At 43.9% G+C, this 16653-nt stretch overlaps 2 protein-coding genes and 1 pseudogene across 2 annotated transcripts in view; all 3 read left to right on the top strand.

Moving 5' to 3' along the window:
- Nudt19 (nudix hydrolase 19) overlaps positions 1-1957 on the top strand; it is a 9671-nt gene extending 7714 nt beyond the window's left edge. Inside the window, exon 3 of the mRNA XM_008839466.3 lies at positions 1516-1957. Within this exon, the coding sequence (XP_008837688.1) occupies positions 1516-1730 (215 nt within the window). The 3' untranslated portion in view covers positions 1731-1957. The remainder of the gene's footprint in view (positions 1-1515) is intronic.
- Positions 1958-11021: 9064 nt separating this feature from the next.
- Positions 11022-16653, top strand: part of Tdrd12 (tudor domain containing 12) — an 82662-nt gene continuing 77030 nt past the window's right edge. The window contains exon 1 of the mRNA XM_029566643.1: positions 11022-11133. Coding sequence (XP_029422503.1) covers positions 11110-11133 — 24 coding nt within the window. The 5' untranslated portion in view covers positions 11022-11109. The remainder of the gene's footprint in view (positions 11134-16653) is intronic.
- LOC103739166 lies at positions 14021-14430 on the top strand (annotated as a pseudogene).

Below are 16653 nucleotides of genomic sequence, written 5' to 3'. Positions count from 1 at the left end.
TTTTTTTTTTTTGGTCTTTTTGAGACAGGGTCTCCCTGTAGCCCTGTAGCTGGCCTGGCACTCAATCTCACAGAGATCCACCAGCCTTTGCCTCCCAAGTGCTGGATTTAACGGTGTGGCCACCACGCCCAGCTAGAAGTGATAATTTCTTTAAATTAACCCTAGGGCTGGGGTGATGGCTCAGTAAGTGCTTGTTGCGCAAGTATGAGAGTCTGAGTTCAAAGCCTCAAGAACCATGTAAGAGCTAGCCTGGTGGTCTCAGGCCTGCAATCCCAGGAGATCCTTGGGCTTGTTGCCCATCTAATCTCACTGATTGGGTGCATGCCAGGTTCAGTGAGTGACCCTGTCTCAAAAAATAAGGTGGAGAGTGATTGAGAAAGACATTTGATGTCAACCTCTGGCCTCCACACACATGCACATGCACACAAAGGAAAACATAAAAACAAATAAAAACACAAATCTTGATATCAGAAGAGCACACATTGAAACATCAAAAGTGTGAACATCAAGGTTAATATTAATGTCGATATTTACTAGCTTAACCAGAGTCATAAAGTAATATAAAAATGACAATTTACTTGACAGGAGGTGTAACTCAGTGGTAGAGTGCTTGCCTAACATGTACCAAGGCTGTAGACTCAATTCTCAGCACTGCTAAAAGAAAATAAAAATAATTACAGTTCACAGTGGAAACATACCAGTCATGAATTTTTATGTGCCCAAAGAAGGTGCTTATCTTGGAGTGGGGACAATTAGGAATATTAAAATCCAACAGAGAGGCTGGGAAATGGGCCAAAGTGCTTGCCTTGCAAGTGTGAGGACCTGAGTCTGGATTCCCAGAACTTGTGCCAAGGACCAGGCATGGTGGGAAGCACCTGTCATGTCAGTCTTGTGATGGCAAGATGGGAGGCAGAAACAAGCAGTTCTCCCAAGGCTCAGGGACTGCCTATCCCAGCCTCCTTGGTGAAACTCCAAGCCAGTCAGAGATCCTGTCTGAAACCAAAGGTGCTGGAAAACCAGCACCTGAGGTTGCCCTATGGACTCTAGAAGCATGCATGCATGTGTGTGCCACTTGGACAATGCATGTGTGGGCACACACACAAATTTTTAAAAATCCAACAAACAATTATAAGCTCATAAAATAAAGAGTTATTTAACAACTAAGCTTCATGGACCAGCAAGATGGCTCAGCAGGTAAAGGCACTTACTGCCAAGCCTAATTACCCGAGTTTGAGCCCCAGGACCTGCATGGTGGAAGGAGAGAGCCGATTCCAGCAGATTGTCCTCTGACCTTCACCTACACACACACACACACACACACACACACACACACACCCAAAGTCATGTAAATGTAATGTAGTAAGCGTAATAAATAAGTGTAATAAAAATTAAAACAAAAAAAATCAAGCTTCAAATACATGAAATGCATACAAAAAATGTTGATTTATGTCATTAATATGTTGGGGTAGTTTATGAAATAATGCTGCGTGGAATTAAATTTTTATTATTTTTCAGGAGATGAGCTATACTTAAAAGATTCAGATTTTTTAGAAAAGTATTTGTCTACTGAAAAAAAGACTGAAGAAATCATGAAGGAAGGCAAGACGTTCCACCGAATAGTGATGCACAACTCTTATGTGTACGATATCCACGTGACTATCGAGTCAAAGAATAAGCAGGTTTATCCTAAGAGCTATGTAATAAGCCTGAGTCCTGCTGCCCACTTGTGAGTTGGTCTACATTGGACTGATACTAATGAATAAAGCTTGAATTAATGAATTCAGTTAATGAATTAAACTTCTTTGAAACCTAAGGAACTTTGTTCCTAGAAAAGTTAGCATGCAGCATTTTCTGTCAAGTGCATTGTGGAGTTGTCTGTCATATTTAAACTACACAGTATACCACAAGTATGAAATTTATAGTTTTGATTTTGTTTAAAATAAAAATATTCACAATAGTTCTCACGTCTGTATTGTTTTATTAGCTCAATTAATACATCTTGGTTTGAATAAAATATGTTCCCGCCGTTGTTCTAACTATCCTGTGTGTTTGCATATTTCCCGGTGTGCTGTGGAGGCTGAACCTTGAATCTCAGATTTTCTGCAAGAATTAATTTAAGGGTACCTGACAGATGGTGTGAATGTGAAAGGTCTTGCATTTGGTCCCCAGCTGTTCTGGTAGGCCGTGGAACCTTAGGGGACGGGACCTAGCTGGGAAAAGTGGGTCGCTGGAGGCATGGGTCTTGAGGATTACACTCCCACTTGGGTTCCGAAGAATTCCCTCTCTGCTTGGTGATGCACGGTGGGCTGGGCATGGTGCCTCGTGCTTCTGCCATGGATGCTGCGTTGCCTTCACCACCATGAAACTGAGCCAGGATAAATGCTTCTTCCCCTAAGTTGTTTCCATCAGGCATATGGTCACAGCAAGGAGAAAAATGGCAATGCAGGCGCACAGTGACAAAGTGAGACAAAGTTCAAGGGATGGCGTCATTTTCTTCCCGTGTCTTTAGCTTGATAATTAAGATACAATATTTGGTTTAAAACCAAAAGATGTTAGTTTTGACAATTCCTAAATTTTAATTTATTACGTTTATTGTGGGGTGTGTGTGTGTGTGTGTGTGTGTGTGTGTGTGTGTGTGTATGTGTACTCAAGAGCACAAACAGGGAGCCCGTGGAAGGCAGAGGAAACTTGCAGGGATCAGTTCTTTGCACCGTGTGGGTCCAAGGGATCTAACTCAGGTCGTCAGGCTTAGTGGCAGGCAATTTAACCCACTGAGCCATCTCTCAGGTCCCATATTTCCCAAATTCTAAAGACATGAAGCCACACAAAACACAGGCTGGTGAGGTAGCTCAGTGGGTAAAGGCACTAACCATGCAAGTCTGGCAGCCTGACTTTGGAACTGGTATTAAGGTGGAAGAAAAGAACCAACTCTACAATGTTGTCCTTTGACCTTTACACATACACACACCATGACATGTGCACCCCCTGCCCACGTCATGCATACAGACACATAGTTGAAAAAAAAAATTCAATCTTGGGGCTGGAGAGATGGCTCAGTGGTTAAGAACACTGAATGTTCTTGCAGAAGACCCAGGTTCGAATCCCAGCACCCACATGACAGCTAACAACTGTCTGTAACTCCAGTTCCAGGGGATCCAACGCCCTCTTCTGACTGTGGACATTGCATGACACAGGTGCACTTACACACATGCAAGTGATACACATATACACAAAATATTAAAGAGGTTAATTAGTGCAAAGAGGTTAAAGAGATATGTTAAATTCTGAGGTTTCAATATGTTTGATAGAGTTTTTCACCTCCATTAAAAGAGTTTTTGTTGATTAGGGGCGGGGATGGGACATTAATTCTATTTGAAGATTTTTGTGTGATGAGTTATACACTGGATTTCACTTTTCATGAAATGCCTTGGTTTTCCAGCCAATAAAATGAAGACAGTGATTTAAAAAAAAAGGTGTGGGGGGGACTGGAGAGATGGCTCAGCGGTTAAGAGCACTGACTGCTCTTGCAGAGGACCCCGGTTTGATTCCCAGGACCCACATGGCGGCTACGAACCATCCTTAACTCCAGTTCCAGGAGAATCCGACACCCTCTTCTGACCTCCGCGGCACTGCACGACACGGGTGCACTCACATACATTCAGGCAATACACTCATACACATATAATAAAAATTTTTTAAAAATCTTAAGTATGTTATTTAATCCAAGGTACAGGAATAAAGAGCTGTGGTTCTCAATCCTGGGCACCACCCAGGAGGGGATGCTACCGCCATCTGGTGGAGAGACAGCACATGTTCGGTTAGATAGCTTGGCATAGACAAAATAGTGCCCCACAACAGTATTTGCAGAGGGTGAGCGTGAGAAGCCTGAAGCAAAATCTTATCCGACCTTGTGGTGCAGGCCTGCCATCCCAGCCACTTGGGAGGATGAGGCAGAAGGGCCAAAAGTTCAAGGCCTGCCTGAGCTGCAGAGTGAGTTCAAGGTCAACTTTGACAACTTAGATCCTGCCTCAAATCTTTTTTAAAAATTAAAATTTAAAAAGGCTAGTGGTAACACCACTTGCCTGGCATATGAAGGGCTCTACGTTCAACCCTCAGGATTGAGAAAAAGAAAGAATGTAAAGTCGGGTGGATTGTTGTTTTTTTTTGTTTTTGAGACAGGGTCTCTTGTAGCCCTAGCTGGTCTGGAACTTGCTATGTAGACCAGACTGGCCTCAGTCTCACAGAAATCCATTTGTCTCTGCCTCCCAATGCTAGGAATAAATATGCACCACAAAATATGGTGTAAAATCTATTTTTTTAAGATTTATTTTTAATTACGTGCATGTATATGTGTGTGAGAATACATGCACATGAGGGCAGGTGTCCATGGAGGCCACAAGAGGGTGCCAGATCCCCTGGGGCTGTAGTTACAGGTGCTTGTGAGTCATCCAACATGGGTGCTGGGAACCAAACTGGTCCTCTGAAAGAGCAGCAAGCACTCTTAACTGCCAAGCCATCTCTCTAGCCCTAAATCTTTTTTTGGCGGGGGGGAGATAAGGGGGAGGGAGGGTTTGAGACAGGGTCTCCCTATAGTCTTAGCCGGTCTGGTCACTATGTAGACCAGGCTGACCTTAATCTCACAGAGATCCACCCGCCCCTGCCTCCCAAGTGCTGGGACTAAAGGTGTGAGCCAATACACCTAGCTTTGTTTTTGCTTTTTGTGTTTTGTTTTTAAGGAAATGTTCCCAGTATGTAATTTTTTTTTTAACACAGGGTCTCCCTGTAGCCCTTGCTGACCTGAAACTCTCTCTGTTTCGATCAGCCTGCCTCTGCTGTTTGCTGGGTCCTTTTTCCTCTGCCCCCTAAGTGCTGTGATCACGGGCCTGTGACATTGCCGAACTCCGTGCTACTGTTTTTTATCTAAATGAACCTTGTCTCCTTCCAAGGATTCATTCTGGGAGATTGTCAGATGACTTCCTACCTGTAGTCACACCCTTCTGCAACAGCCCAAAATAGTATGGCTGTCTTCATGAGCTGAAAAATTGTATTAGAGCCTGCTCATGTTTATGGCTCTTTTATCTTTTAGTCTTTTTCACCTAATGGCTGCCTGGGCCTCTGACACAAACAGAAAGCTGATGGCTTTTCCCTGTTCCTTACTATACCTCGAATGACTTTAACCCTACTCCCTACCATCCTCTCTAGCACACAGTCAGGAAACTTGTTTTTACGATACCATAATTTGCTCTTTTGTTGTTCTGGAGATGGAAGCCAGGGTCTTGTGCACATTAGGCAAACATTCTATTGCTGAGCCAAGCCCCCAGCCTCTCATTTGTGGATTTTAGGCAAGTGCTCTACCACTGAGCTGTATCCCTAGCCCCTTTTTTAATGTAAAAAAATTGTGTGTGTACATGTGCACATGTGTGCACATGTATGTGGAGACCAGAGGTCGATGTCAGGTATCTTCCTCAATTGCTCTCCACCTTATTTTTTTGAAATGAGTCTCACTGAACCTGTAACTCAGTAATTAGGTTGGGCTGACTGGCCAGCAAGCTTGGGGTTCTGCCTGTCTCTGCATCCCCAGCACCCGGATTACAGGCACTCATCATCACATCCAGTTTTTTACATAGATGCTGGGGATCCAAATGCAGGTCCTGATGCTTGCATGGCAAGTGCTTCATCAGCTGGGCTGTCTTCCCAGCCTTTTTACTTTTCATTGTAAAAGTCTCACAAAGTTGTCCAGGCTGGCTTTGAGCTCACTCTGTAGGCCAGGCAGACCTTGAACTTGTGGTCTTCCTGCCTCAGCCTTCTGAGTGGCTGAGATTACAGTGCTTGATACCACTTATCTGTATGGTGATAAGTTCAGAAAGAGGGGGTGGGAAGATGACTTAGTGGTAAAGTGCTTCCAGTATAAGCAAAAAGACAATGGATTCTGATCACTAGTGCCCAGGTAAAAGCTGGGTATGATGCTGCCTATAACCACAGTGCTAGAAAGCTAAGACAGGCAGATCCCAGGAGCCAGCTGACCAGCCAAAACAGTGTGCTCCAGGTTCAGTGAGAGACCCTGTCTCAGAAAATAAGATGGGTCGGCCCCAGCTCTGCTTCACTGTTGGGGATTGGTTCTGTCTTTAGCCTCTGCCTCCGCAGTCTCTTATTGCAGTGGGTGGCTGTTAATACAGAAATCCATAACTGGCCAGTGCTGAGAAAAAGGGATGTTGGGGTGCTTGGCCCTAAATAGGACATCTAGATCAGTCTCTCCAAGGCTTTGGGAACATTGTGGAAGAAGGGGCAGAAAGAATATAAGAGCCAGAGGATGAAAAATGTACAGCAAAAAGAGGTCCTCTGGACCTGGCACGGCCACTGCACTCATGAACTCACTACAGCTGTCTTTCTGTAACAGATCTGCACAAGACTGAGCCCCTCAACATTTCATTGTGGATGGGGTGGGGGCCTTCCTGGGGCACTATTGGCAGTTAAGGGTGGCTGGGGGAGGCATTGTTATTTTCTTCAGTGGTGTAGCCACTGGTTAGTTGCCCTTGCTCCAGGAAAGAGCCTCCCACCCACACTTGTGCAAGCACTAGGTACGCTCAGTGGGTCGCACACAAAAAGACATTGTAGGAAGGGGATTTGTTGGGAAGAAAGGTTTCAGTGCAAGAGAAAGGGGGATAAGAGGAGGACTGGGAGTGACCAAAAAACCTAAAGTTCATTATGTACATGTATAAAATTGTCAAAGAACAAAAAACAAATGGGGAAAAGGTGGGAAGTGAGAAAAACAATCCAGTGTCAGCTTCTGGCTTCTACATGCATGGGCACCCCCCCACACATGTGCACACACATACACACACAAACCTCAGAAATAGATACTAAGTCCACATATACTTTCAATATCTCTCTTTTGACTATTTCTTTTGGATGGCTTCCCTGTGCATTAGTCTAGCATTGGTACCTCAGACTCACATATCCATACTGTGTTTATTAACAGAAATAAAGATTCAGAATGCCCTATAAGATAGATGTCCTGCCAGGAGTGGTGGCACACGCCTTTAATCCCAGCACTTGGGAGGCAGAGGCAGGCAGATCTCTGAGTTCAAGGCCAGCCTGGTCTACATAGTTCCAGGCCAGCTGGGGCTATAGGAAGTCCCTGTCTCAAAAAGACAAAAAGAAAAAAAAGTTAAAAAAAAAAAAGATTAATGTCCTAAGACCTTTGAGGCCCTTGTCTCTTCCCAGGGGTAATTTGTGGTGGATTTGAACATATTTAGGCTTCTCACACGTTTTCCCTTTGTAAGCCTCCTGTTTTGTTCCAACCACTCTCCAGCTTGGGACAGTTTTCTGTTTCTTCTTCTTCCCCCGTAGACACTACTGTCTTTTGTTAGTTTCTAATGTGAATGACCTTTTGGGTTTTCTTTTTTTTTGCACATATTTGTGTGTGTATGCATGTGGGCGTGTATGCCACAGTACATGTGTGGGGGTCAGAGGACAACTTGTGGGAGTGGGTTCTCTCCTTCCACCATGTGGGTTCTGGGGACTGAACTCAGGTCGTCAAATGGCAAGCGCCTTTACCTACTGAGCCATTTCATCAGCCCTGTTTTTGTTTTGTTTTTGAATCAGGGCCTTTCTGTATAGCCCAGGATGGCCTCAAATTTGAGATCCTCCTGCCTCAGCCTCCTGAATTTCAGGATGACACATGCGCCACCTGCCAGGATCCCCCCTCCGAGCCTCCCCTGCTGGCAATATTTTAGTCTCTCTGATTCCTCCCTTTTCATTCCTGACTCCAAAAGACTAGCAAGTCCTGTTGATTCTATTACCCACATTAATTTTTAAATCATCTCTCCTGACTTGTGCACTGCTGTCCCTTAGTATAAGCTACTATCATCTCTTATTAGTTGGCTGTTAGAGCCATACACCCAGTTTTTACTATTCCCTTCACAATCCTCCTAACCCATTGAACTGGAGCAGAGATCATGAAATTGAAATGGAAGTCTGCCTTGTCATTGGCCTTGTTAAAACTCCAGTCTTTTCTTCACATTGAAATCTAAATGTGCTGTGGCAACAAGACTACACCTCTGATCTTATCATGTATCTCTCTCTTTCCCTCAGGTCAGAAAGGCCTGCCTCACTACTCAGGATTTTGCACCTATGTGAACTTGAGACAATCCCAAATCTGTCAACGCTCTTTGTACCTGGGTCTCTGTTTTTGTGACTTGAGAAACACAGATATTTTAACAGGGGCTGGAGAGATGGCGCAACAGTCACAAACACTTGCTGTTCTTCCAGAGGACTAGAGTTCAGATCCCAGCACCCATTTGGGGCTCCTCACAACTGCCTATAACTCTAGCCCCAAGGAATCCAACGCCCTCTTCTGGCCTTTAAGGGCACACACACATACACACACACACACACACGCACACACACACACACACACACACACACACACACACATGCAAGAATGCCAGAGGTTGGGTGTGGTGGTGGTGGTGGTGGTGGTGGTGTATGCCTATAATCTCCAAACTTGAGAGGCTCAGGCAAGAGGATGGTGAGTTTAAGGCTATCTTGGGCTACACAGTAAGTTCCAAGGCCAGCCTGGCATAGGGCATGAGACCTTGCCCCAATAATAACACATTTTTAAAAACCAGACTTTCAGGAGCAAAAAGGAAAAAATTACAAAGGTACAAAATAAATAATGGGATAGCTGGACAATATATATGAAATTCTGAACAGGGAGAAGTATGCATATGTTCAATAATTTTGTATCTGTTCCATGTAAAGGCTATTTATATGTGGGCTCTGAAGCTTTCCCCATCTCTGAAAAAAATCATGGGTAGAAATGCCATAGATAACTGAAAGATTAACTAATGTAAAAACTTTTTTAATGTGTGTGCAGGTACTCACAGTGGCTAGAGGGGGCACTGGATCCCTTGGAGCTGAAGTTATAGGTTTTATGAATCACTTGGCACGAGTGCTATGATCCTCTGAAAAAGCAGTAAGCCCTCTTTTAAAAAAAATATTTTATTTATTATTTTTATTTTATGTGTATGAGTGTATTGCCTGCATGTAGGTAAGTGCACCTGTGTCTCGCAATGCCCGCAGAGGACAGAAGAGACTGTCAGATCCCCTGGAATTGGAGTTATGGACAGTTGTTAGCTGCCATGTGGGAGCTGGGATTTGAACTGGGATCTTCTGCAAGAACAACCAGTGTTCTTAACCATTGACCAATCTCTCCAGCCCCTGCAGTAAGCACTCTTAACTGCTGAGACATCTCTCCAGTCTAATATAAAAAGCCTGGCAATAGAAATCTGTGGTAGAAGCCCTAATGGCAAATATGGAAATCAACTAAATATAGGCAGTAAGTCTCAATAATTATATGTGGCTCGGAAACACTGCAAATGTTCAAAAATAATTCAAGTATTAGTATGTTTGTAAAAAGAAGCTTCCACTTTTCATATAAAACTCATAGTTATTTTCATAAAAACTCCAGATTGGCCCAGGCTTGGTGGCACATGCCTAGCACTGGGGAGGCAGAGGCAGGTGGATCTCTGTGAATTTGAGGCCAAGCTAGTCTACATAGCAAATTTCACACCAGCTGGGGCCATAAGGACACCCTGATACTAAAAATGGCAGCTCTGTATTAAAAGATATTTGATTTTACAGAGCCCTAAGCTCACCAGATGACAACTTTTTTTGAGACAGGGTCTCCTGGGAGCCCTAGTTGGCCTGGAACTCAATATATAGACCAGAACTCACAGAGTTCTGCCTCTTGAACTCACAGAGATCTGCCTACCTCTGCCTCCCAAGTGCTGAGATTAAAGGCATGCGCTATCACTCCTGGCAACACAACATTTTCTATCATGTGTGACCACTGTGGTTCAAAGAAGGGACAATGGGGCTGAAAGACACGGCTCAGTAATGAACAGATAACCCAGGTTCAGTTCCCAGCACCCAATTAGGGTCTCACAACCATCTATAACTCCAGTTCCAGGGAATTTGATGCCTTCTTCTGGCCTCCATGGCCATTACATGCACATGGTGTACTTACACACATGCAGATAAAACACTCATACATTAAAAAAAAAACAAACCTGGGTGCTATATAAGCATTCTGCTTCTCAAATACCTGCCCCTCCTTTCTAATTTTCACACTGTCTTGAAACTGGTAGTCTTTTGCCATCTTGATTACCAGCGGATAAAGATGCTAGAATGGGAGCTCAAGCAATTTTGTTTGCTCAAGATTGAACTCTTGAGAATCCAGCTGTAAAACCACCTGGGCCTAGCACCTCTTTAAAGTCACAGTTCCTTTGATTTTATCAGACTATTATTCCACTTTCCCAGGTTTGTTGGCGAGATATGCCCAAGACAGCACTGAAAGCTTTCCCTGTACTTCTTGGGTAGCCTGTGTTTCACTGTGTGATCACTTCTAACTCAACCACTGTGCAACCCCATGTAAGATGAGAAAGCAAGTTTAGACGTGATCCAGTTTAGAGAACCCTGTCTGCCCCAACAATATCAATGAAAATACAGATGTAGGCGGAACCTGCCTCATGACCTGGGGCCCTTTCCAAAATGTGGGTAGGTGGGAATGATGCTAGGAAGCCACAGAGACCTGAGGCTGGACTAGGGGAAGTGGAGAGTAGGGCCTCCTGGCAGGCAATACTGCTAAAGACTTGACCTGCACGCATGCAGCACTTCAACCTGGGGGACAGGTTAAGACCCAGGGAGGAAAGAAAAGTGTGCCCTTTCTATCGCTGTAGTTCCCCGCCCCACCGCAGGGCGGCACTGTGAACAGCCAGGCCGCTTTCCAAGCTGTTGGCGCGCACGTGGTTTCTCAGCCACTTCGAGGCCTGAGAGAGGTGGTGAGGCAAGCGCATGCGCAGAGGAGGAAGGGCCCTCGTGCAGGGGCGGGGGCGAGTGCATGTCATTGAAGGACGCATGCGCAGAGGTGAGGCGAGCGTGGTCCGTAAAAGGCGCATGCGCAGGGCGAGCGGGCATTTGCCTCAGGTGAGAAAGGTCCGAGACCAGGTGGGCGAGCGTTCTGCCAACTGGCCCGAGGACGTGGGCGATTCGGTGCGAGGAGGAGGAGGCCGGAGGCAGGCAGCCGGGACTGCAGGCGCAGGCAGGATGCTCCAGGTCCTGGTACTGAAGGTGAGCGAGCACCCAGGGCCACCTCGCTTCTCGCTGCCTCACCGCGTGCCATCTTGGGGCCCCCGAGGTCCGGAGCCGCGATTTCAGACCAGCGAAAGGGGAGTTTAGCTTCCCTGTGGGAGGCAGTTGCGGACCCTCACGATGTAGGTTGCAGATGCCCTTGTACATGCCAGTGTGCTTTACGTTTAAATATTCAGCATATGAACCGGGCCCAGGGGCTCTTAGCCGCAGAGCCATCTCTCCAGCTCCAACTTACATATATAAGTATATATTTAAATTTGCTTCCTTTTCCCCAAATACTTCCTGGCAATCACATTACTGCTTTGTGAGGTTGACTACCTCACTTAAGTAGAGTTTGTTCTTCATGACTGGTTTTCCCCTTAACCCAGTGTCCTCAAGTTTCATCTCTTTCATAGCGTTATCAGAATTTCCACTTTGAATGCTGAATAGTATTTATTCCATGTATGTAAGTGCTGGGCTTATGCCCAGCTTGTAGTTATTTTTAAAGAACCACTGCATTTTTCTGAAGGAAGACCAAAAAGGAGGAAATAAATTTTCACTATTTTACATCCTAACAGGGCACCCAGTTCTAGATTCTCTTTATCCTTAACAAACACTTGTTAGCTGGACTTGGTGGCTTATGTCTTTAATCTCAGCGTTGGGAGGCAAAGACAAGCGGATCTGTCTGAGGCAGAGGCCAGCCTGGTCTACATAGTGAATTCTGGGTCAGTGGGCTACAGGGAGACCCTGTCTCAAAAAGTAAACAAAAGCAATTTTTATTTTCTTTTTTAATATTTATCATCCAAATGAGTGTTGGGTAGTATGTAGCTTGCTGTAGTTTTGCTTTGCATTTTGCTAGTGATTAGTGACATCAAGCCTCTTTTTAAAAAAGATTTGGGTTTTTTTTTTTTTTTGGTCTTTTTCAGACAGGGTCTCCCTGTAGCCCCAGCTCTCCTGGAACTCACCATGTAGACCAGTCTGGCCTTGAACTCACAGAGATCTGCCTGCCTCTGCCTCCCCAGTGCTGGGATTAAAGGCATTTGCGCCACCACACCTGGCAAAGGTTGGTTTTTAACTATGAGGGGACAGTATGTGCACATGAGTGCTGGTGCCCTAGGAGGGCAGAAGAGAGCGGCAGATCCGCTGGAGTTGGAGTTATAGGAGGTTGTAAGCTGCGGGATGTAGGTGCTAGGAACTGAATCCAGGTTCTGCAAGAGCACTCATAATCACTGAGGCATCCCTCAAGCATGTTTTCATTTGATTATTGGCCACCTGTATTTCTTTGGAAAAATACCATTTCAAGTCTTTTGGTTTTTAGTTATTTGGATTTATGTTGTGGTTGCAGAGTTTCTCTGTATGGTCTGAGTATTAACCCTTTATTGACTTGCAGCTATCTTCTCCCATTCTGTGGTGTGCTGGTTAGTTTTAATTGTCCATATAACACAATCTACACTCACCTGGGCACAGTCTCAATGAGAAATTCTCTAGATCGGGTCAACCTGTGGGCCTGTCTGTGGGGAGTTGTCTTATTGATTGGGAAGATGACCATGGTGGGCTTTGCCATTCTTGGGCTGTAGAATGAAGAAGGCTAATTGAATAAACAAGCTTGGATCCTGGCGTTCACCCTCGTTCTGCTCCACTGTGGATGTGATGTGACTTGCTGCTTCATCCTGCCTTGTCTGCCTCACAATAATGGGTTCAACCTGAACTTACAAACCAAATGGGCTCTTTCTTCCCCCATTCTGCTTTGTTCAGGGCAGTTTATCACAGCAATAGGAAGAAAACCAGGACATATGGTTGAGAGAGTCTTTTGGGACATAAAATATAATTCTGATGCATTTATTCAGTAGTTCATTTTTTCTTTTGTTGCTAGCAGTGCCTTTGGTGTTGTAAAGCGTTTGCCACAAGATTCTATACTTTTTTTTTTGAGACAGTCTCTCCCTGTAGCCCCAGCTGGCCTGGATCTCACAGAGATCCACCTTCCTCTGCCTCCCAAGTGCTGGGATTAAAGTCGTGCTCACCATGCCCAGCCCTAAAGTCTATACTTTTAATTAAGTCTTACATTTAGGTCTTTGATCCATTTTGAGTTGATTTTTTTTTTTGGTCTTTTTGAGACAGGGTCTCCCTGTAGCCCCAGCTGGCCTGGAACTCACTATGTAGACTAGGGTGGACTTGAACTCACAGAGATCCTCCTGCCTCTGCCTCCCGAGTGCTGGGATCTTTCTTTTTTTAAATATTTATTATTTTTATTTTACGTGTATGAGTGTATTGCCTGCATGTATGTGAGTGTACCTGTGTCGTGCAATGCCTCAGAGATCAGAAGAGCGCTTCGGATTCCCCTGGAACTGGAGTTAAGGATGGTTCATAGCCACCATGTGGATGCTGGGAATAGAACCTGGGTCAATTAAGAGCAGTCAGTGCTCTTAACCACTGAGCCATCTCTCCAGCCCCCTGATTTTTTTCTTATTATTTGTTTGTTTGTTTTGAATCAGGGCCTCCCTGTGCTCTGTGTAGACCAGGCTGACCTCAGTCTCACAGAGGTCCATCATACCCAGCCTGATACTTCTTTAAAACTTTTTCTAATTATGTGTATTGTGTGCAGTGTTGGGGACAGGATATAGGGCATGGCATGCATGTGGAGGTCAGAGAACGAGTTCGTGGAGTGGATTCTCTCCTTCCACATTTACACAGGTTTCAGAGATTGAACTTCAGGTTGCTAGACTTGCCCAACAAACGTCTTTACTATGGAGCCGTCTCACCGGCTCCTGGAGGTGATTTTTCTGTATGATAAGTTCATTCTTTCGCACACAAACATTCAGTTTCAGGCTGGAGAGCTGGCTCAGCAGTTAAGACTGCTCACTGGAGGGCAGGCGGCAGGTTTAGGAGGATGGCAGATGAGGAAGAAGAACCCACCTTTGAGGAGGAAAATGAAGAAATTAGAGGAGGTGCAGAATGTGGACAGGGTAAAAAAAAAAAAGAGACTTTTTTCTAAAGAACTGTGATTTGGGGATGGCCAGAATCCTTACACTGAGTCCATACATATTCTTGAAGATCTTGTCATAGAGTTCATCACTGAGGTGACTCACAAGGCAATGTCAACTGGAAGACAAGGTCAAGTGCAAGTTGAAGATGTTGTATTCTTGATCTGAAAGGACCCAAGAAGTTTGCCAGAGTTGAAGACTTACCATGAATGAAGAGTTGAAACAGGCTAGGGAAGATTTCGATGAAGCCCACTGTGGATCTGAAATTTATGTACTTTCTGAAATTTTTTTACCTTTTGTGGAAACCACATATTAGAACTGTGTCTTCAGTAACATCCTGATATCTGAGCATGTAATGAAAGATGTCTTCAGTTTAGATTAATAGCTGAGCCTTTAATCGCCTGCCTTTGTGTGACCATATCTGAAATACTTACTGAGTTTTAATGACTATACATAAGTGTTATAGACCATGCAGTTCCATCTGCTTTTAACAAGGGTAAAGTTTTGTGTAGGTTTTAGGTAGATTTGTGCCATCATAAGCTATAAACTGTAGATGCTTAATATGTCATATCTAAGTATCCTTTTGAGTTTACGAAAGTACAGATATGTGCTTTATTGTATTCTTGTTTTTAAACAACAGTGGTCTCAGATTATTAAAGATAATGAACTGATTTTTATTTCTTTTAAGGTGATGGCATAAAAAACTAAGTTTTTGTAAGAAATGTTTAATGGTCTTAAAAGATGGTTGGTTTTAGTGTTCTTTTCTAAGGGTTTTTTGTTTTGTTTTAATATAATGTAAAAGTTTCCTGTCAGTGCATCTGATTTAAAACCTTTTTAGGCTTATAACATATTTGTTAAGTTTTAGAAGACCTCGTTTTCCTAGATGACATTAAAAATTTTTAAAATAAATGCTTTCAGTAGCTGGTATAGCAATATTTAAAAAGCTGATGTCAGGGTAAGTATTTTAGGTGATGTTTTATTAACAGATTTGTAAATGCTTTCATTGTGGAAATATATTTGATTAAAACCATGTGTGACTAGACAAACCACTTTTTTTTGTTGTTGTTCTTTTTGAGACAGGGTTTCCCTGTAGCCCCAGCTGTCCTGGAACTCACTATGTGGACCAGGCTGGCCTTGAACTCACAGAGATCTTCCTGCCTTTACCTCCTGAGTGCTGGGATTAAAGGCATGTACCACCACTCCCGGCTACAAACCACTTTTGTAATTCAGAATATGCAGACCTTGTGTGTATTTAGCCTACTGTATTATTATTGTATGTAGTTTATAATAAAAATTAAAATTGCATTTAAAGAGAAAAAAGTGCTCACTGGTCTTCCAGAGGATGTGATTGTTTCCTAGCACCTGCACAGGTGGCTTGCAACTGCCTAAAACTCCAGCTCCAGGTGCCCTCTTCTGGCCTCCGTGGCTCCTGCACACATGTGGCATACAGAGACATACACACACACACACACACACACACACACACACACACACACACAGGGGGGGGGTCAGTTTCCCTGTGTCATTTTTGAGAGACTGTCATTTCCCCATAGAATGATTTTGGTACCTTTATCAGGTATTGTTGGACCACAATGCAAAGAGAGTTCCAGGGTTTTCATTCTTCTGGCCTGTACGTCTAGCTTTATAATGGCACCATACTGTTTTAATTACTGTAGTTTGTAATAAGTTTTGTTTTTGTTTTTTGAGACAGATTTTCTCTGTAGCCCCAGCTGTCCTGGAACTCAGAGATCTGCCTGCCTCTGTTTCCCAAGTACTAGGGATAAAACACGTGCCACCATGCCTGACTTGCAGTAAGTTTTAAAATCAGGCCTGAGTCCCTCTAGTCTTTTCCTTCTCTTTTCTTTCTTTCTTTCTTTCTTTCCTTTTTTCTTTCTTTCTATCTTTCTATCTATCTATCTTATCTATCATCTTTCTTTCTTTCTCTCTCTCTTTCTTTCTTTCTTTCTTTCTTTTGTTTTTGTTATTTGTTTTTTGAGACATGGTCTCTAGCTCTGGCTGGCCTGGAACTCACTGTTTAGACAGGCTAGTCTAGAACTTGCAGAGGTCTGACTGCTTCTGGATGAATGTGTTTGAGCCAGCTAGCTGTGTCTATTGGTTTGGGTGTTATAGAAGTTAAAAATCTGTCTTCCTCCAGAGAGTTGGACGACTGTCTTTCAGTGCTCAAATTTCAAAAGAAAGACATTGATATCCTTGAAAAGGACACTCCTGAGTTGTAGTGGTTGAATACAGTTGTAAGCCATATTTAGTTAAATGCTCTAAGAAAGGAATGTCAGTCCTGTGTCAGGTACTGTTAAGGACACAGTGAATTCTGGCAACACTGAACTTTCTCAGCCAGCATTTTGATGGCAGGCAGTCCTCAGGACAAGGTGTTCAAATATCTGTGTTGTGACTTCACAGCTCTTCGTTTATGGGATCTGACTCTTCCATGCTCTTTGTCACATATGCTGTGTTGAACTAAATCATGTGATGTGAAACTTCTACCACCCCAAGAGCTTATAAAAGGCTGATATTTCCTTTG

This window comes from Nannospalax galili, unplaced genomic scaffold (genome assembly GCF_000622305.1).
Source record: "Nannospalax galili isolate Female #2095 unplaced genomic scaffold, S.galili_v1.0 scaffold159, whole genome shotgun sequence".
Classification (NCBI taxonomy): Eukaryota; Metazoa; Chordata; class Mammalia; order Rodentia; family Spalacidae; genus Nannospalax; species Nannospalax galili.
This window is presented reverse-complemented; position numbering and strand designations above follow the sequence as displayed.